At 43.3% G+C, this 21,383-nt stretch overlaps 1 protein-coding gene across 2 annotated transcripts in view; it reads right to left on the reverse strand.

The window, feature by feature from the left end:
* vps9d1 (VPS9 domain containing 1) overlaps window positions 1-21,383 on the reverse strand; it is a 45,565-nt gene that overhangs the window by 2,432 nt on the left and 21,750 nt on the right. The window contains exons 11-16 of one of the 2 annotated variants that reach the window (XM_041997012.1): window positions 19,973-20,341; window positions 19,744-19,873; window positions 17,150-17,355; window positions 16,076-16,160; window positions 13,733-13,837; window positions 2,329-2,444 (exon numbers count right to left, since the gene is read on the reverse strand). In XM_041997012.1, the coding sequence (XP_041852946.1) occupies window positions 2,333-2,444; window positions 13,733-13,837; window positions 16,076-16,160; window positions 17,150-17,355; window positions 19,744-19,873; window positions 19,973-20,341 (1,007 nt within the window). In that variant the 3' untranslated portion in view covers window positions 2,329-2,332. Of the gene's footprint in view, window positions 1-2,328; window positions 2,445-12,933; window positions 13,214-13,732; window positions 13,838-16,075; window positions 16,161-17,149; window positions 17,356-19,743; window positions 19,874-19,972; window positions 20,342-21,383 lie in introns of those variants that run through there. The other variant, XM_041997014.1, reaches the window with a different exon arrangement.

A 21,383-nucleotide genomic window follows, 5' to 3' on the forward strand; every position in this document is an offset into this window, starting at 1 on the left:
GAGAAGAATGAGGTCAATGAGGTTTAAATAGAAAACAGATCAGTTGCAATACAAGAAAAAAGACATTGTTGTGAAAAGCAGTACAAAGCTTTCAGGTTCATCTCTTTTCTCCATGAATTTTATTCCTAAAACGAGAAGTTGCTTCGACGTGCGCTGAAGGCAGAACGACTAGTGCTGTAGAGTTCATCAAGCTGCCAGCCAATAAGCACAAAGAGCAAAAATATAAACAACGAAGCAGGTGCTGTAGCAGGAATGTGTCATAAAACCACTTCTAGCTTCAAATATAAGACCAGAAACCTGAAGCATGTTTGGACCTCACATGTACCTCACTTTACAAGTCTGGCATGTGTTTTTGCAGCCAGTTAAGACCCAGCTGGCTCTGATGCATGTGCAGTCCTGGCCTGGCTGACAAGCAGCCAAAGTAAATCATCGGGCCCTCCATCGTGTGCTTTGTTGTGTTTGCTTCTGCTAGCTGTGTTAGCATCCAGGAATTCGTGACGTCTGTCACGTCACTGATGCTCTACAGCAGGGATCCTTCATCCTGGTCCTCCGAGGCCGAGCTCCTACAGGCTGCTGCGACAGCCCCGACTCGGCTTCATCAAGCTCTGCGAAAGTCTGATAATAACCAATGATTAGAGTCGGTGTGTACGTCCCAACGTGGAATATTCTTCGTATTTATTTTAGTGCTCAATGAGGGAAATATGGTGTTAAACAGACGAAACTTATTTTATAACATTTCTACAGGTGTTATGTATATGTGTGTGTGTGTGTGTGTGCGTATATATTGGCGCTGTCATGTTAATGTGTTATCACATTAATTAATTAACGGCATTGATCGTTTATCACGTTAACGCAGTTTTTTCCCCGAACTTCTTGCTACTGGTCTGAACCAGAGGAACCTCATACAGAGGCTGCATCAGGCCTCTTCCTCCATGTCTGGTCCTGCTGCCGCAGTGATGATGGAACCAGGAGAGAGCGGCTTTATTAGCATGACGACACATTTTCTGTCTGGAACTTAAGAAGAAAAAGACCCCACGTTTCTCTGTCCATCTAAATGCATGCAGATGGTAGAAAACTGATTTTTGAACAGGAAACTGCTCCCAGAAAACAACCAGAAACATTTTTTAACATTTTTTTACTAAATGTGGCTCCTGGTGGTTAAAAGTCTTGAGGCCAGACAGCAAAGGTGAGACATTTTCTGACGTGAAGCATAAACTGGGCCTTTTGCCTCTCGTTGGGTGAATCTTGGTCATAGCGAGAGGCGAGTCTTCAGTGGAGGTATATTTATTACGAAATACTTTAACTGTTGCTGTTTAAAGGGAAAACTGCTGGTAAACCTGTTTATGTGGTTAGTGCAGGGGTCAGAGCCATTTTTCCCTCAGCCAGCTAAATAAAACTCCTTTAGAGACTTTTGGAAAAACACAACTTCTGATAAATATCTACAGTATTATATGACATTTGTTGTCATTGAAGAACCACATTTTATTTCTATTTTTAGGTTTTAAAATAAAGAAAAACAAAACTTTTTCAAAAAGCGGACAGACAGGCTTTTGTAGATATTTGTGGAAAATGTTTGTGGAAAAGTTTCCAGCCGAATGACAAGAAAAATAGATAAAAATTTCAATTATTCCATGAAAAAAACTGAAAAATTGCAGCCTTTCATGTGATTAATCATGATTAAAAATGTGATGGTTGCCCAGCACTAATATACGTCTCATCCTGCTGGTCTCTTCAGGATAACCTGCCCATCTGTGGTAAACAGCAGTTATTTTTACTGAAGCAGCATCCGTCTCGTCAGATGTTCAACTCGCCTCCATTTAAAGTCGTTCCTGGTCTGTAAACCTCAGACAGCAGCAGAGGACCCCCCCCCCCCCCCCCCCCCCCCTTCTGTGGTTTAACTAGAATGAAAGCAGCAGACAATAAACTAGAGACTTTCACGGCTCATCTCTGCTACGTTTTGTTGTTTGGTGCTGGTGGTGGTGGGCCGGAGGGGCTTAAGTTTGACAACCACTGCTACACACGATGTTAGATAAGATTCAGGAACTCATTCAAGTTTAACAATGATGCGATAAGATGTGTCTAACTGGAGCGGGGAGTGGAAATCTCTGGGGACAGTGCCACGCCCCCGCTCATCTGCTTCTAATATGACCTGAAGCCGAGCGTCCCGTGTGAAGTGCAGGCGGTAACTATAAGTTCGTTTAGCATGTTGCTTGTCTCATTGGACATGAAATACCAACCAGTTTTATTTTCTCTGCTTCGATGAAATGATCAGGAGCAGTTCCAGTTGTTTTACTCATAAAAAGCACAATATTTAGGAAAGTCTGTTACCTTATCAGATGAGCTTGTCTGAAGGAAGGTGAGCTCCTCCCGTGTTCAGCGACTCAACATAAGCCAAGGCACTCTGCAGGGAGGTCAGGCAGTAGCCTTCCTCTCCGATCAAGTAACTGCAAGAGAAAAGAAGTCCGTTAATACCAACGTCCAGCAACACAGGAACCCAGAGCAGGACAAGCCACAGCTGACCACAGAAAGTCCATCTTTTCACTCTGTTTTAACCCCAGTGTCGGTTTATTTCTCATGTCAAGAAAAAGAACCAAACAATCTAAAACCCATTTGTTTCTCTTTATTTCCTCCACATATTTCAGGGCTGGAAAAATAAATTACATGAAGATTCATGAAAAAGCAAGTGATGAGTGAGAAGTTTTTCCAGAGGCTATGGAGGGAGAGGAGGGAAGGGAGGCAACAAGTCCACTCGGGTTAAGAGCTGAACACGAGGCCGACCGCAGCCAGCTTGTTGCATCGCATGGATGAACACCAGGAGAGGGTCTGAAACCACCACCAGTTATCACCCTTCTGTCCAGACTTGACCTCACAGTCCAATCAGCAGACATTTCACTCCTTTTAAACTCAGTCAGTGGCGTGGGGGGGAGTTCAGAGGCAAAGCCCAACCAGTTCTTTGTGTTTGCCATAGCTGTGGGTCGACACTGGCACCGCAGGAAACACCAACCAAATAAATACTCTGACCAGCATGTTTAAGAAGTCAGAGCAGCGTTTAGTCTGGATCTGTCAGAACGGAGCAATGAAAACACTCAGCGTCTACACAGAGCTGAACACGAGCTCGGTGTTCCATGTTGTCTTCCCACGTCTGAACACCACGTTCACGCTCACCATCTGCAGCTGTTTGTTCATGAGTTCGGTGTTCAATGCAGTCATCTGGATTTATGGATCCCGCTTGAATCGCTGGGTACAAAACCTGTTTGCATCATTTAGAAACAGAACACTGCAGACAGCACGAAGATGCTGAGCTGGTGATATATTTGCTGCAGAATGGAGGCAAACTGTGTCCCTGCACTGTGGGCACCAGTAACTTCATAATGTACTGGAGGGAGCTACAGTGGTGTAATAATGTGGCTCTGTTTCAGCTTTCTGGCTGCGGACAACCAAACCAGCTCTTTACTTTCAAACAACCTAAAAGTGGCTCTAGCGTCAGTCCTGAACCAACACAGGAACTGCTTGCATCGAAGAGGAGAAACAAATTAACCTGAAACCAGAATGATCCCAAAATGGCTGATCAGTATCGTCAGCTGCCCAGAGCCGTCTCCTCTTCCAACGCAGAGCTTACTTTGAGACAATATCCTGTCTTATAATTTATTAATGGACGTCTCCAACACTGATTCTAGCAAATGTTGCTGGATGTGTAAAGAAAACAAAGATTCGTGGGCAGAATTCATCATCCCAATAAGACAAAAAGCAGCAGTAAGACAGATTTTTATGGCTGGAAAAAAGGCTCTGACTACATTCTAATGTTCTACATACATCTTGTGGTATATGGCCAGAAAACTCAACAAACTGTGAGCTCTGGCTTGAGTGCTGCAGTTATGGTTTGCAAAAGCATGCCAACAGAAAAGCAGATTGGGTTTAGTTCACGCAGCAATCAGACTAATAAGCTCTGTGAGGAAAATAGTGAACGAGAGTCCTGGAGACTGATGTTCTGGAGCCAACAACATTCACTTTCTAATCATTTCACCAGGAAGTCCTTTAAGATAAAATCTCTTTCTGAGGGAGGAATATAGCAGCAGTAGGTGGGCTTGTGCTCCATGCTTTACAGCATCCCATTTCAGCTCCACATTCAGATGCTCGGCTCAGAACCTGCTGGAAACATCAGGAAAACATGGATCCATCCTGCCTTGGATCAACGCTTCAGGCTGCTGCTGGTGTAACGGTGGGGGGAGATTTTCTTCTCCCACTTTGGGTCCCTTAGTACCAACGTGACCATCCGACCGTGACTAACCGACCGTGTCCAGCTGACCGTGACTAACCGACCGTGTCCATCTGCTGCAGCCGACAAACCTGCAGCAACTGTGTGATGCTGTCATGTCAATATGAAGAAAACCTCTGAGGAAGGTTTCCACCACCTGCTTCCATCTAACACACCAGGATTAAAAAGGGGTTGGTACTAGAAGATGGTCCCGATGAAGAGGACAACCCAGTCAGACCCGGAGCTACAGGCGGGCCCCAGTGGGCAAACCCCACCCATTCACAAGTCAGGCCCTCACCACCAGCCTTTTTATTTTAATTCATATATTTTTAATATCTTCATTTATAATAATTTAACAGTTATTTTTCAAGTGGTACTAAAAGTAGAATCAGTTCCAAGCTGTATTTTTTGCCTCAGCAGCAGACTGATACCTGGACGACGGACATCAGGAAGCGGTCCAATGAGAACGTGAAGAAAGAACAGGTTGGATGGTTCCAGCAGTGTGACAAGACCTAGCGGACAGTAACCATGGCAACCACAGGCGCAGGTGTCCCGTCTCTTGCTCTCGTCTGCAGCTGCATGAACTCACTGCACTTAGTAAGGACGACTGGGACTAAGTCCCAGTCCCATGTTCAGTCTGTCCGGTTTCTGTTGGCTGCAGATGTTCCCTGATCCAGGACCAGTTTGGTTGAGCTCTAGTTGCCTTTCTCTAAGACCAACTTATGTAAACCTGTGCAGGTTAAGCAGCTTGGCTGGATGTGGAAGCTTGTTGAGCGGGCCGAGCCTGATGGAAACATCAGGTTTAGTGTTTATGGGGTTCTGTGTGGATCCGAACGTCTGTCATAATGTTGCTGTTTAGGTTTTTAATAACAGATCTCGAGCGTTGACAGTCTGTCATGTAGTTCTTAAGTGATTATTGGTTAAAATGACTAGATTGACTTTGCTATTCATATGTTAAATCTTCTATTTTCTGTTAAATCTGTGCAGTTACATCTGATACCGGCTGGATCCCATTTTAAGTGTCACCAGAAGTTTGGTTTTTTCCCCAATAGTAGAGGAAAAAAACTTTAAACTTATTGTATTCTTTTCCTAATGTGCTTCGACATGGGCTAATTAAACTGGAATTTGTCCTCTTATAAAGTCAAAATTCATTTGATAAATGGGCCCGCACACAGCAATCAACTACCCGCCCTGGTTCTTTGTCCTGGCGCTGGTACTAGAACCGGTACTGGAAGGTGGTCCGGTGAGTGTAAAATCCCACATATGATCATTCAGATCTCCAAGTCTGGTGGTTTCATCTCTCCCAACTCTCCCAACCCACTCCACTGTATAAAAATAAAATAGGACTTCTTTTAGATTTTTATGGGGAAGAAAAACCCAAATCCCAAATATCCTGACATTCTTTGGCAACAGGCAATCTAACCAGCTGCCTTTTACAACACACAGTTTTTAATGGCCATGACTAGACCTCTTAGGTGTGGTTAGAACTCACACGCGATGATACTGAAATGACATTTATCACTTCAAGACCACCAGCCCTCAACGGTCATACTGGACTGCTTTTCTTAGTTTTTGGAAACATGTACTCAGCCTTCATCAGCATCACAAGTGTAGAAAGGTCAGCATCAGCTACATGAATATTCAGCCATATCTGTGATATATATGATGCTGAAATTAATTTAATCTATACATAATAAAACTCTCAGCACTAATGTTTTTCCTTAAAAAAGTTCCAAATACAACCTAGGACTAAATGTTACACTAATATAGCAGCATCCCAGTCTAAAACAAACCAAGCCAAATCCAAATGAACCCAAATTGGAGCCTTTCGATCTTCTCATGGAGCTGGTTTTCTGGGGAAAACCAGCTCAAAACAAACCACTAAATGCACACGGCTTTTTAGCTGAAGAGGTTTGTTCATTCAGAAAAAAAAAATCTCTAAGTTTGAACGCCACGGTCTGCATGGAAGAACTGTTATAAACTGTTTAAAAACTGGACCTTTCACAGCGGAAATTTCAACCTGAAATAGGACAACTATTAAACTGCATTAAATATGGAACTTAAGAAAAACTAAAGGCCCATTTGAATGAATTTTATTGTCATTGCACAACAATTACATCATAATTATTGGCAGTGAAATTCTCAGATCCCAGGCTCTCCTAACAAAGCTAAAAAGAATATAAACCACATGAAAATAGTCAAACACAAAAAGCAAGAACACTACAAATAAGTTATCCAGTAAAATATATAATAAGCAATGATGAAGATGTTGTTATTTAAAGGCGGCGTTGCTGCTGACAGCGTTTAGAAGTCTTACGTTCTGCAGTATGAAGCCGTCCCTGAGCTGGAGGGACGGGCTTGAATGCTGCCAAACCGTCGGCCGGACGGTAGCAGACAGAACAGTTTGTGACTGAGGTGGTTGGGGTCCTTAAAGATTCATGCTGGATGTAGAAGTGACAGCAGACGGACACTTTCGTCTGTCTACGGCATCACTTACGTACGTAACTGGTCTGTTTAGGGGGGCTTTGTGGAGCGGTTGCTTGACGCAGCAAAACCATCAAAAACCAAGAGGCCAGAGACAAAGAGGAAGAGCAGGAGGAAGAGGAGGGGAGCTTTGAAGAAAGGCTGTGTAAGTGTGTCAGGCATGTTTGAAACAACTTTATAGCGGTGCATTACCGCGACCAGCTGGTGTCTGAAACCGTTCACCTTCATCGCCATGGTAACGTAAAAGACACATGGAACTATGAAGGTGGCGACTTCATCACCATGGCAACGTAAACGACACATGGAAGTATGAAGGTAGAGATGTATGACAACGCTTGAAACGGAATTGTTTGTTACGTACATGCGGGAGCACAGATGGACCTTTTGTTAATGCAACTAAATACTAAACTGGAGGATAAACTGACGCATTTAATAAACAAAGAATATTTATTTAAAAAGAAAAGGACGTTTCTGGAGATAAGCTCATCTTGAGCAGACATAGTCTCCAGAGACCACAGCTCTTCTGTGCAGCTGCCGCAGGTTTGATTCTCGGTTTGAAGTCCTTTGCTGGAGGTCCCTTTTCTCTCCAGCTACTGTGCCATAAAGACCTCTACAGCTAAAATAATGTCTATGAAAATGAACTTTTCCTGGTGAACGGCTGAGTTTTTCTGCAGGTTACGGAGTTAAACAGAATTCAGGGGAAAAAACGGAAAACATGGAATCCAGGATGAAATAAAATGGATTTCATACGGCCCCACGTCTAATCAAATCAAGTTTGATTTATACAGCACTTTTCATGCATAAAGCAACACAAAGTGCTTTACATAATACAAACTAATTCTGCATATTAAAAACTAAATTAAAAGCCTTCACACACCAGAGTATGTAAGAGAAAATTAAAACACACACACACACACACACACACACACACACACATACAAACAAAGAGATAGCCCCTCCCCCCACCGCACAGACCCCATTCTGTACCAACATGACCTCCATCCCTGGTTACGGTCTCTGACCTGGATGGAAGTGTAAAAATATCTGAATGTTTTTATATCCATCAGGCCCTTTCCCCTGACTTTATATTTTCTTTCTCCAATGTCAGATGTCAGGATGTAACATGGAAGGAGGTTATTTTGTGCCTTCATCAATGCCGTACTGAGCACTACGTCATAAAATTTAACAACGTGGAGTTTGATAAATATTCCTCTAGTTGGTTCTGATCCGTTGACGATGCCTCTAGCTTCCTTCTGCAGCTTGTAAACTGCTTTAGTAAAAGTTTTATATGGGCTTCCCCAAACACAGCAGGTATGTATGGAACTTTTAGGGAGCAGTATAACATGCATAATGACTGTTTATTATAAATATCTTTAATTTTATGTAATACAGCAATGTTTTTGGACTTTTTTTCCCTTCTATGCTTACTGGAAAGAAATAGGAGTTAAATGGTAAATGTCCATCCTAAACTCCTAACAGAGCATTGGTTGTCAGTACTGACGTTAGCGTGGGAAAAAGTTGACCTTAATAGATGACTTACTTTTATTTTAAAACTGCTTTACTAGTCAAGACAAGCATTTTAAATCAGATTATATTTCATGTAAAAATGAAAAACATTGTGTAAATGATTTTTTCTTGTGAAATATCTGATTTTCTTTATGTGCTGGTTGTCTTCTATTAAAAAGGTGCAGGAGCTCCATTTTTATTTTACCCTGCCCAGCATGACGACAGCAGGATGATGGTCTGGCTGCCATGTTGTGCGGAGCATTCTGGATCTGGGGCTCCCCTTGAATCTTAAATGATATCCTTTATTATTTTAATATCTGTGTTTGCTTCTAAATGCTGGACCGGAGAAACAAGAAAAAAGGTGTATAGAGGAGAAATGGGAAGAGAAGAAAACAAACCAGAACAGCTGCAACCAGCTAACCGCAGACCAAACAGCTGCTGCACCAGGAAACAAGCAGGAACATCCTGAAGGCTTTAAACCCATTTTCCAGCGGGTGTGTGTGTGTCGCAGCCTCCGCTGCTACTCGCGGCCGTTTTAGCCAACGGTTTGGTTCCCTCCGGATCGCGGCTCTCCGCCAAACATACACCAAGTCTATTCGTGGTGGAGCACGCTCCAGAACGCGACAAACTCAGCAGCTCAGACCGGGGCAGACAGGAAGTCAGACGTAGTGTTAAAGCTTCTGGTAATTTTCTAAATCAAACGCTGTGCAGATTTGTGCAGCTAAACCATGTAAACATTACATCTTTAATCATCAGGGGGTCTCAGAGTTCAGTTTTTCCATGATGAACGACTGGACGTTTCTCCTGGAAGTGGAAAATCACAACATTCTCCTGTGACTTCACGACCTTGCGGCCCTTAGCTAGGCGGACTGCACTCATGGGCGCTCTGCTCCAATACGCTCCTGATGTGGAAGGATCCGCCACGGAGGTCAGAATGAAACCGCGGTGCACACGCACCCCGTGGACATTAGGCATACGTGTGCGCTGGAGCGCCAAAAAGGGGGTAAAGGAGAAGGATTCTAGGGGCCCATGAATGACAGGTGCCCACAAGGGACCTCAACTGCAATACTAACAAAATTATCTAATACTCAATGATAAACTTACAATCATGCAAACATTTTAGTTATAATGCATTGGTGTCACTAAGTTTATTTGTTTTGGAAACATTTCTGAACACCCACCACCCCTCTATATTTCCCTTAAATGGTTCAGTCCACCTGCTCCATCAGCTGCTCCATCAGCTGCTGAGCAACAGACAAACAGCGAGTGGATGGTAAGACGGCAGGATTCCCCAAAAATGGGGAAGTTTAAAAAGAAATGAAAAAGCTGAGACTGGAGAGAGAACAGAGGAGTCGACAGTACGTCACCCAGTTCTTCCAGAGACGAGGTGGTCGGTCAGCTCGTCTGATGGAAGGTTGTGGAACATCAGCTTGTTGTCTCTTCTAAACTTTGTCCATATAAGCTAGCTCACTTTGCTCCATATTAGCTCATATTTCTGAAGAAAACTCTGGATTTTATTAAATTTTACTGTTGATTTAATCAAATAATCAATGCAGGTAAACGATTAGCAAACTGCTAAAAAAAAAAAAAATCACGCATGTTTGAACAGACACGACAGCAGTCGAAGCAGATGCTGCTAAACCCCCCCCCCCACCCCGAACATGTCCCCCCCCACCCGAACATGTGTCCACCCCACCCCACCTGAACATGTCCAGGTGGTCCTGAGGAAGGAGGTGAGCAGCTGAGTGTTGAATTAATTGATTATTGTGGAGAAAAAAACATTATATAATAGAATAAAATTGTTCTGAATTATTGATAATAAATAAAAACTAGTTTGTATTTATTTTAGACTGATTTGAACGGTTCTCAGCTGTCTCTGTAACATAGGTCAGGTCAGTAGTTTGGACTCATCCTCCTGCTTTGCAGTAGGAACATTTCTAGAGCAGCAGACTGGGTGACGGCTTTCAATCCAACCAGAGAAATATTTACATTTTCTAGAAGATTAACCAGCAACAAGCATATAGCATCATATATGTTCCCCACTAATCTAAAGCTTCACCTGTGAGTCTGCAGATGTGGAGATAAATTAGACTTCATGTGTTGCTACATGAGGAGACGATGACGTGGAGGATTGGTAGTCAGATCAGTTTCCCTTCACATTGTTGGTGAAATCACTGAAAGCACCTTTAAGTAAAACAAATAGTGGGAGGCCACCAGAAATAATGATTGTGATGCTGTTACACATGACATTACATCGTTGGAGATATTATTTTATAGTACAGCTGATAGAACAGAAAGCTGGACTTCAGGACTTGACAAGTGATTTTCCAGGGAGAAAACTCCACTGTGGGCTCTTGCTGAAAAACGCTGAGCAAAAACAGTGATGGTGAATGAGACTTCAAGCATGACTCAGCAATAGTGCACCTTTACCTCTCCTTGATGTCTTATTACACAAAGTTCTACCTTTTAAAATGTGATTATTTAACTTTACAGACGCTCCCAGCCGTTGTTTGGCTGTAAATCTCCACAGTGGTTTGCTTGTGACCGTCGACTATAGTGGGCAAAAAAAAAGAAAATAAAAACTACAGCGTAAGACATCATCTTCTTTTCCATCTCCTGCACATGTGCAATAAAGTCCGCCAGGTGAAAAATATGGCGACCTACCAGGGAATAGAACAGTGGCAGAGGACGTCAAAAAGTTTGGGATAACTTCGTGTTAAACTTACAAAATAAATTAAATACATGTGAGATTTGTAAAGAGGACCTTGTGTACCACGGAAGTACGTCTGCAATGCTCGAACATTTAAAGAGGAGGAACGTCGGACTTAACAACCTCATGCAAGATTTCAAAGCTGAAAGTGAAATAAGATCCATTTATAATAATCATGAGATACAGAATCCGATTAGTTATCGACTATTAAAACGACTAGTCGACCAATCAACCATCAGAATAGTCATTAGTTGCAGCCCTACTACTATTGATCAATGTTTCGGTCATTGTAAAAGCTACCTGTACATCTATATCTCTTTTTTTCAGCTCCGTCTGGGCAGATCAGATCTGACCCCATATAATGTCATAATGTAAACATATGTCTTGCATGGGCCTTCATATCAATCAAATCCATTATTTAGTTTCATTTTTCCATATTTTGCTTCCATGCTACAAGGCATCCGGAAAGAATTCACAGCGCTTCACTATTTCCACATGTTATGGTACAGCCTTATTCCACAATGGAATAAATTCATTTTTGTACTCAGATGTCTGCACACCACACTTAAGAATGTGAAAAATGTTTTTTTTTTTTGTTTTTTTAGATTTTTGCTAATTTATTAGAAATAAAACACTAAGAAATCACATGTACATAAATATTCCCAGCCTTTGCCATGAAGCTCAAAAGTGAGCTCAGGTCCTTCCTGCTTCATCTGATCGTCCTTAAGATGTTCCTACAGCTTAACTGGAGTCCACCTGTGCTAAATTCAGCTGATTGGACATGTGGAGAGCCACACGCCTGTCTATAAGGTCCCACACCTGACAGAGCATGGTAGAGCACAAACCAAGCACGAATCAAAGGAATTGTCTGTAGACCTCCAAGACAGGAATGGCTCGAGGCACAAATCTGGGGAAGGGTACAGAAAAATATCTGCTGCCTTTAAGCTCCCAATGAGCACAGTGGCCTCCATCGTCTGTAAATGGAAGAAGTTCGGAACCAGCAGGACTCTTCCTAGAGCTGCCTGAACTGAGCCATCAGGGGAAAGAAGGGCCCTAATCAGGGAGGTGACCAAGAACCAGAGGGTCACTCTGTAGGAGCTCCAGCATTCCTCTGTGGAGAGAGGAGAACCTTCCAGAAGGACAATCATCTCTGCAGCAATCCACCCATCAAGCCTGTATGTGGCCAGACAGAAGCCATTTCTTAGGAAAAAGCACACGGCAGCCCGCCTGGAGTTTGCCAAAATCCACCTGAAAGACTCTTAGACCACGAGAAAAAGATTTTCTGGTCTGATGAGACAAAGATTGAAGTCTTTGGCGTGAATGCCAGGCGCCATATTTGGAGGAAACCAGGCAACGCTCATCACCAGGCCAATACCATCCCTACAGTGAAGCATGGTGGTGGCAGCATCATGCTGTGGGGAAGTTGTTCAGCACAACTGGGAGACTAGTTAGGATAGAGACAAAGATGAATGCAGCAATGTACAGAGACATCCTGGATGAAAACCTGCTCCAGAGCTCCTGATCTCAGACTGGGGCAACGGATCATCTTTCAGGAGGACAACGACCCGAAGCAGCCAGGATACCACAGGAGTGGCCCAGCCAGAGTCCAGACCTGAATCCGATTGAACATCTCTGGAGAGATTTGAAAATGGCTGTGCACCAACGCTTCCCATCCAACCTGATGGAGCTTGAGAGGTGCTGCAAAGAGGAACGGGCGAAGCTGCCAGAGACTGGAGGGCTGAGCTGGTGGCTTCATATTCAGAAAGACTGGAGGCTGTAACTGCTGCCAAAGGCAGTGAATACTTATGTACATGTGATTTCTTAGTGTTTTTTTTCTAATAAATTTGCAAAAATAAATAAATAAAACCATTTTTCTCATGATGGGGTGTTGTGTGTAGAATTTTGAGGACAAAAATGAATTAACAATTCAACAACGTGGAAAGAACATACAGAAACAAAAATATTCATCATCTGCGACACTTATAGTCTATCTACGTACGTGAAACCGGCTAAAAAGCTGCTAACATTTACGTGTGCTAACTCTGCTGAGTCGGTTTAACGGCAGCCTCCAACAAATGATCAGATCCATCACTGTCATCAGGGACAGAAAGGATACGTAGCAAGCTGCCGTATATGTTAGAATTATGATCATATTTCTTTATACTTACATCTGTAGAAAATGGCCTCCGCCGCACTGCTGAGTCGCTGGCCTCCATTATTCAGCTTTGGAAAACTGCTCGAAAGTCCCTCCTCTTCTGCTACGTCGGCAAAATGGCGTCCGTTTAAGTTATTCTTAAATTTCAGTGTCAGCGAACTGCGCACTTAGTGTTTAAAGTAGGGCAAGCGTGTTATCGCGACACGCCCTCCGTTTATGTCTTGTACTTGCTTCCATTGGAGGACCCGACCAATCAGATTTATTCTCAGTAAAATGGCCACGGTTATACAGCGTTTTTTTAATTCAGGATTAATTATTCAGAATGAAATAACTTGGAATGAACATATTCTCCTTCGCGTTCACATGGAAATAGTAATTCTGAATTAAACCATGTTTCCCATTTAATTTGGATTTAATTTTAATTCAGAATGGCCATTTTTCATTTGGAATCAGGTGTTTACAAGGTCGTTTCAAAGAAGAAGAAGAAAGAATTAATACTCATGTAAACGTGGCCATTGTCACTTATACAGTATGCTGCTTTGGGAGGGACTGGGGGATGATGGGTAATTTTCTTTTTCTCAATAAATAGCAGAACTTCTATCTTCCTATTAAGATGACTCACCCCTCATGAATGAACTCCTCCAAAGCAGCACATTCCGACACCAGCTGGGGACACTGACACCGCAGAGCCACGAAGGACAGGATGGGCAGGAGGTCATCGGCCCCGCTGTCAGGTCAAAGTGGAAAGTGGAGGCTGTATTTACATACACATACATTTAAAAAGGAATGACATTTACAAAGTACTTTGTCATGTTTTCCCAGGGGGACTGAATGAAAACAAAATCCACTGCAGGTCTTAATGGGGTGCGTGTTCAGGGTTGGAAATGATAAAGCTATTTTCTCTCCACAAGATCAGCTGGGAGGACAAACTGCCGCCTGGAAGATGATAACAGCCTGATAGCGTTTGCAGACAGTGATCATTTGTTTATCAGGACTCACACGCAGGGCTAACCGCTGGCTTGCTAGTTTGCGTGAGAAGCTAGTTTGATGGCTCCCAACTGACCTGGCTGCATGCAACCGGATACTCTTCTTCTGCAGGGTCTGGAAGGTGTGGACAAGCTCATGTAACTGCAGAGAGCTGGACCTCACATGGTCTCAAATCGCAACCCTGAATTATAATCTGCAGAGTTCACTTTGTAAACACTGATCTCTCACACGACAGTTTGTGTCCCTGCATTCCAGAGACACGATCCAGTCGCATAGCAAGACTCCAGAAGATCTGGCTTCACTCTCAGTTTGCTCTGTTACACTGTTCATCAGACAATGGAGACATGAAAACTGAAATAGACACAGTGGAAATGTCTTAATTAAAAGGATACTGAGAGGGAAAGACAACCAACCGAGCGATACAATAGAAGAGAGAACAAATGCACTCCCAGTTGGTCCCAGACAATTAACGCACAAGGAAATGCTTTTAAAAAGAGGGTAATGAGTACAAAAGAGTGCTTGTGAAATTTTACATGAATATACTATGTAAATAAGTCACGGTACACATAGCTTTTCTATCAGCAGAACATCATGGCTAAATTCATTTCCAAATCCTGAGTCAGGCGTAGAAAAAAAGCTTTGTGTGAACTGGAAACATTCAACCTGTATTTAGATGGACTCAGAAACCATTTCTGGACAGAAGCACTAACATCAGAAAGTTCCTGGGAAAATGTACCCATTCAGTGACTTTACCATCGTTTTTTAGGTGATCTTTAAACCCTGAGGACGCTGATGTTTCACTGAAACAAACTAGAATATTCAAATGAAAGTGATCTGCCTCTGCCCGTCACCATCCTCCCTCAGAAAAATGCCAAACACGCATGGTCTCAGAAACAAAACAATCAGGAAATTAGATTCCTTTTGTGCTTTGTCCTGGTTTGACTCATGTTTCCATTATTGATCCCACTCGCTGCGTCTCAGTGGTCAACCCTCATCTTGCTGCTAGTTTTGTATTTTAGCAGAGGTTATACAACAATCCTTCAGTGTCACAACTTTTTGGGATAAAAAGGTTTAAGTGGCCAACTCTACTTTTCCATCTCTGAATCAAATACAAAGAGACAGAAATGGAGCAGCAGACATTGCCAGAGTCATTCTCAAAGACCATTAGCAGATCCATCATCAGGAGAAAAAGAACGAGGACAAGAGTGTATGATAAAGACGAGATATCAAATAACTCTTCTAAGAGCTAATGTGACGTAACTTTTTCCACCACTTTGCATGTGTTGATTATTAATCTTAATCTCTGATTCGTGGTAAAACTTTCAGTGGTGTAAGCGCAGCACGCTTTTCTCTTTCTGGGTCTGGTTCAGTGTCTGAAACGAGTTTAAAACTCTGAATCTTCGTGTTTTTTGTCTTAAAGTTTCAGTTCACACACCAAACTCGGATGCACATTCTTCATTGTGAGCGCGGCAACCCACTGAGCCTTTGTCTGACTCTCTATGCATTAACACGGGAGTCCACAAACCCCCCTTGTCTGTTCTCCAAACCTCCTTGTTGGGCCCTGGTTTGTTCCAAGCTCAGACAGAACGACCCACTTTAGGGTCTGGCCAGGAAGGCACACTCTACAGGGGGGCAACTGACCCAGGACAGCTCCTGCTGTGCCAGGCCTGAGTGAGCACTGATGAGACCAGACAGAGCAGCTACCCAAGCAGAGAGCCCTAAATGATGTTTGGGACTTTGAGGTAGACTTTCCCTCCCTATTATAAGATCGGAGTTAATAAGGAAATGACTTATTTTGAAGTTTAATGAGGTGCACCACTTTTTATAACCTTCACTGCTCTGAAAGACACTTCTTACAATCAATTCTTTAACCAGAGAAAAGGACAAGAAAGCTTTTTCTACCCATTAAACAGTTTTTGCAGTGATCCAAGGAATGAACAAAGATAAACACTTATTGCCTTTCAGAGGATTTACTCACATAGCCGCTGTTCTGGGAGTGGAATCCACTTCTTGAAGACACCTGTAATCCTCAGCACAGGCACAGATCAGCCGTAATGTCCTAACTGGAGCAAAAGATAGAAGCATTTACTGTGAATGATCCGCCGTTATTTCATCTGTAATCTTCCCACAACAAACAGGTCCATGGGAGTGATGCACAGTAAGAGTTAAACTACTTCCAACACCAAGAAAAGAGCACCACCTAAAGCAAGGTCCACCAACTCCGGACCTCTTGGGCCAGCATCCTGCAGGTTTTAGATGGTTCCCTTTTGAAAACGCCTGGTTCAATTTAAAAAGTTCTCCAACTGCTTGCTGTCAAGTTCTGCACAAGCCTTTTAACAAACCACTGATATGAATGTGGCGTGTTGCAGCAGGGTAGCATCAAAACCTGCAGGACACTGGCTCAAAAGGGCCGGAGTTAGTGATGCCTGACCTAGAGGAAGGTGTCGAACAAGAACCTGTCAGAAGGCTCAATGTTAGAAGAATGAACCGTTTTCTGCTTTAAATGAGATATTTCAGCCCCAAAGACGCCCCGACGACTGAGTGGTTAACGTGTTACATATCAGATGGGTCATCCTGCAGCATAAGGCTGCAAAATAAGGAGGATAAAGTGGCATTTGCTGGGTTTGGTACACCTCGCTAACAAGGCAGCTACATGCCCAAAATCAGCTTACCTTGCAGCGGTAATACCAAATTCAGATTTTTAATCTAGCATGAATAATAACTTTATGCATTAACATTTAACAGGTTAGTTCCACAGATTAATCTCTTTGATTTAACATGTTCATTTCGACAGTTTTTTTTATGATTTAGAGAACACGGACAAATACAACGTAACTGCTAATGAATCAGGTATATTAAGTAACCCCCTACTGAAAAGGGTTATGCTTTAGTTTTGATAGTATTTAGTTTACTATTTATTCCTAAATTAGCTTCAAACTGCAGAATAAACCTTAAATCTAAGAAAAATCTCCATCTCTAATAGAATTGATTGTTTCTGAAGGGAAGCCATCCACTGGAATGAAATGGGATGTACCAACATGATGTGACTTACCTATGCATTCCAGCTTTCTCTGTGGACAGAAGTCCTGAACAAGAAGCTTAAGCTCATGCACTGCAGATTCATAGGGGTAGGAGGCTTGCAATGCAGCAGGGTCCCGAGGAAACAGTTTCAGGGGAACACCGACATCTCCTGGAGAAGCACTGCAGTACAGCCTGATGCTTTTTTCAAAGGCCTGCTCCCTCTCTCCGTGGACCCTCCTGACAAAGAAGGACAAAAGTCAGACTAAACCCAACACAGGACAATAATTCAGATGTGAAAATCACTTTTAAGAGGAATCATTTTTACAGTGAAGTTGATGTTGTTGATCAGTTCCTTAAATATTTGATGCATAAACAGGCACACACACAAACTGGCTCCCTGCTGGTTACAAGGTTATTATAGTTAACGAAAACTAACGAAAACTAGAATTAAAAAAACACTTTCGTTAACTGAAATAAAAACGAGAGTTTAAAAAAAAACGAAGACTAACTGAAGCTGTATTGTGTGTTTACAAAACAAACTAAAACGAACTAAAACTTTAGCAAAAATGTCCTTTATTTTAGATTTTTGTAAATTTATTTCATACATAAGCCCTCAGGGTTGATGTGAAATCTGTTTACTTCGCTCTGCCGGATTTACACCAGGTGTCTGCGTCATACACCACCTGAAGGTCCGACGTCACGTGTCAACAGCGTGTCAACAGCGTGTCAACAGCGTGGCGCCCGAGCCGGCTAGCGTGATGCTACGGAGGAAGTTAGGAGAAAGCGAGGAGAGTCCTATTTGGGATTTCTTTCGTTATGACCATGCCAAAGATAAAAGAAGCAGGTGGTTGAATATGTGGAAGGAAAACCACAAATCTGAAAATCCATTTGAAAAGCTGCAGGAGAAGGTTAACCAGGAGCACCTGGACCAGGTAGCCTCTCTGCCCCCCTCCCTGGAAAGAGAAGCTTCAGCCAGGCCGAGCAGCATGGGAGGGAACGTGAGTCACACACACACTGTCAGTTACACACACACACACAATCTCACACGCAAGCACACAGTCCTACACGCACACACACACAGTCACACGCCTGTGAATTGTCTCTTGAATGGATTCATGTTATGTTATGTTGAAAAGCAACCAGCGGGGAACCAGTTGAGACTAAAGCAACCAGCGGGAAGCCAGTGGAGCCCGAGCAACCAGCGGGGAACCAGTGGAGACTATAGAAACCAGCGGGGAACCAGTGAAGACTAAAGCAACCAGCGGGGAGCCAGTGGAGCCTGAGCAACCAGCGGGGAACCAGTGGAGACTATAGCAACCAGCGGGGAACCAGTGAAGACTAACGCAACCAGCAGGGAGCCAGTGGAGCCCGAGCAACCAGCGGGGAACCAGTGGAGACTAAAGCAACCAGCGGGGAGCCAGTGGAGACTAAAGCAACCAGCGGGGAGCCAGTGGAGACTAAAGTAACCAGCGGGGAGCCAGTGGAGCCCGAGCAACCAGCGGGGAACCAGTGGAGACTAAAGCAACCAGCGGGGAGCCAGTGGAGACTAAAGTAACCAGCGGGGAGCCAGTGGAGCCCGAGCAACCAGCGGGGAACCAGTGGAGACTAAAGCAACCAGCGGGGAGCCAGTGGAGCCCGAGCAACCAGCGGGGAACCAGTGGAGACTAAAGCAACCAGCGGGGAGCCAGTGGAGCCCAAGCAACCAGCGGGGAACCAGTGGAGACTAAAGCAACCAGCGGGGAGCCAGTGGAGACTAAAGTAACCAGCGGGGAGCCAGTGGAGCCCGAGCAACCAGCGGGGAACCAGTGGAGACTAAAGCAACCAGCGGGGAGCCAGTGGAGACTAAAGTAACCAGCGGGGCGCCAGTGGAGACTTTCCAGGGTTTCCCACAAATAAACCACGGTGTGGCGCAGCACCACAGAATCAACTCCAAGTGCCACAAATTCCATCCCCCAGAATGCAAATTTAAAATAAAAATGAAGGCTGTCAAAAATAATGTGTTAACGATGCTAACTAATTTAAATGTGATAACATTTTTAATGCAAGCGCAGCATGACAAGCCAGCCACTGTGGTAAGGAAGTGAAGGCAGCCAGCAAGGTCACTGGTGTCCTTCTGCCCTGTGACATTTTCCACACCTGTCTCACCCGTAAAGCCATTAGGATTGTGGAGGATCTCTCACATTCCCTCTTCAGTCACCTGCCTTCAGGGAGAAGGTTCTGGAAATCCAGGGTGCTTCACCAGACTGTCAGCTATCCATCCTCCAGCTTCATCCACCAGACTGTCAGGATGATGAACTCCATTCACTACCTATACACCCTCCCTACGAACTAAATATTGTAAAACATAAAAACCAACAACTGACTCTTACTGCTGTTGCACATATTTGCACACCTTGAACACCTTAACTGTCAGCCACTATTTTCTTTTGAACATAGTCTTACTTCATGTGTGTTTTTTTACTTTATTTTTCTATTGTCTTATTTTTATATGACCTTTAATTAGTTTTCTCTATGGTGAGAGGGAACAGTATTTAAATTTATTTGTATGTTCTGACATTTGGGGAATTCACAATAAAAGTTTGAATGTTTTAAATTTGTTTAGATGGAAGATAATGGATGCAGTACCTGAAAAGAGCCACCAGGGCGCTCCATAGGGGCGTGAAGAAGGCCTCCTCTATGCTGGCGAGACACAAGTCCTTAGAGCTGGCTGTGTTGAGACACTCGAAGGACAGCAAACACAGCGAGAGAAGTTGATCTGAAATTTTAAGAAACAAAGCAGCCGTAGTATTTTATATCGACGTTGCTACACTGATAAGACACTTAATGAACATCCATCTTACATCACAATCCTCACCAATAGCGATATGGATCTCTTTGACAATCGCCTTCAAGTGTTCTTTCAGTGCTCTCATCTCCATCTCCTGGATGTGGCCCTCGTCCCTGTCCGACTGCAGCGATGGATCACATGCCAGCTCAGAATCTGAGGAGGTCTCATCTGTGCCGCTAAGGGGTGGAGTCCATTCCAGCTGGGAAAGGAACTGCTCCAGATCTTCAAAAGAGTTCTCCCGATCCACTGTCTCTTGTGTGTGAGGCTCCTCCACATCCTCATCATCGTAGTTGGCGTTGAGCTCATGAGAGCGCGACGGGGAAAGGGAGGAGTCGGTGCTGAAGCTCTGGCAACCAACGCTGCTACCTGCAGTCCTCACTGGCTTCCTGTAACTGTCTAGTGATTCACAGCATTCTCACATTAACAGATGAATTAATGAAACCCTTCCTTTTATAAAAAAATACATCTAGGACATAGTTGGACATATGACCTTTACTCTATGTACCATTTAAAACTTTCCTCACAAGAATCAAACTGTCCTTTAAGCAATATCAGTACCCAACAAGCAGGCACAGAACATACATGTTCACCTACACCATCGTATGAAGAGCAGTTCCAGCCCTTTAATTCCAACATTACACTGAATTATCGCTGCAGTCGTGTAGACGTTCAGATCTGATACACACAAATAGATTTAAATTCCAACATCTTAATAATACATATATAATAGGAAATTTTCCTCATTTACATTCTTGACTGTTTTTAAAACATGGACCCGAGTCTGTTTAATAAATTTGATATGATTTAACTATACAGAAGACCAGCCCGTCGATCAGTCGTATCACTAATGCAGCTCAGGCTTATTTAATCCAGACTGATTCCAGACAGACTTCCATAGTTGCACTTAGTGCAGCACCCGGAATGTCTAACATTCCCAGATGATGGATGAAGGAAAAGTGGATGAAACGATGGTGATAGAGGTGGCTTTGGGCTTGGTAGACCCAGGTTCAAGCCTAATGTCTGATGATCAATAATCTCAATTGAGAATGAATTTGAATTAATGGTAAATGTAGTTGTGCTTTTGTTCTTAAATACAGTGGTGTTGATAGGCTTTCAATGTAGTGAGTCCCTGGGACCCACGGGTGGCTATTTAAGTGGGTCCCTGGGAAATTTAACAGGTCCCCTATAAAAACAATGTATGTCTTTCTATTTCTTAAACGGTGGTGGTATGACATGGTTATACTTAAACATATTCATGTTGGTATATTAAATAAAAAATTTTTATTCCAATAACAAATACCACTGTATCTGATGTTTATGTACATGTTTATATCCTGTACATACTCACCCTGGAGACCAGACACTGGACATATTATTACTTATTGTGTGTGTGTTCTGCTTACTGCACCTGTACTGCTGCAACAAAGCAGTTTCCCCA

The sequence above is a fragment of the Melanotaenia boesemani genome, chromosome 10 (assembly GCF_017639745.1).
Source record: "Melanotaenia boesemani isolate fMelBoe1 chromosome 10, fMelBoe1.pri, whole genome shotgun sequence".
Taxonomy (NCBI): Eukaryota; Metazoa; Chordata; class Actinopteri; order Atheriniformes; family Melanotaeniidae; genus Melanotaenia; species Melanotaenia boesemani.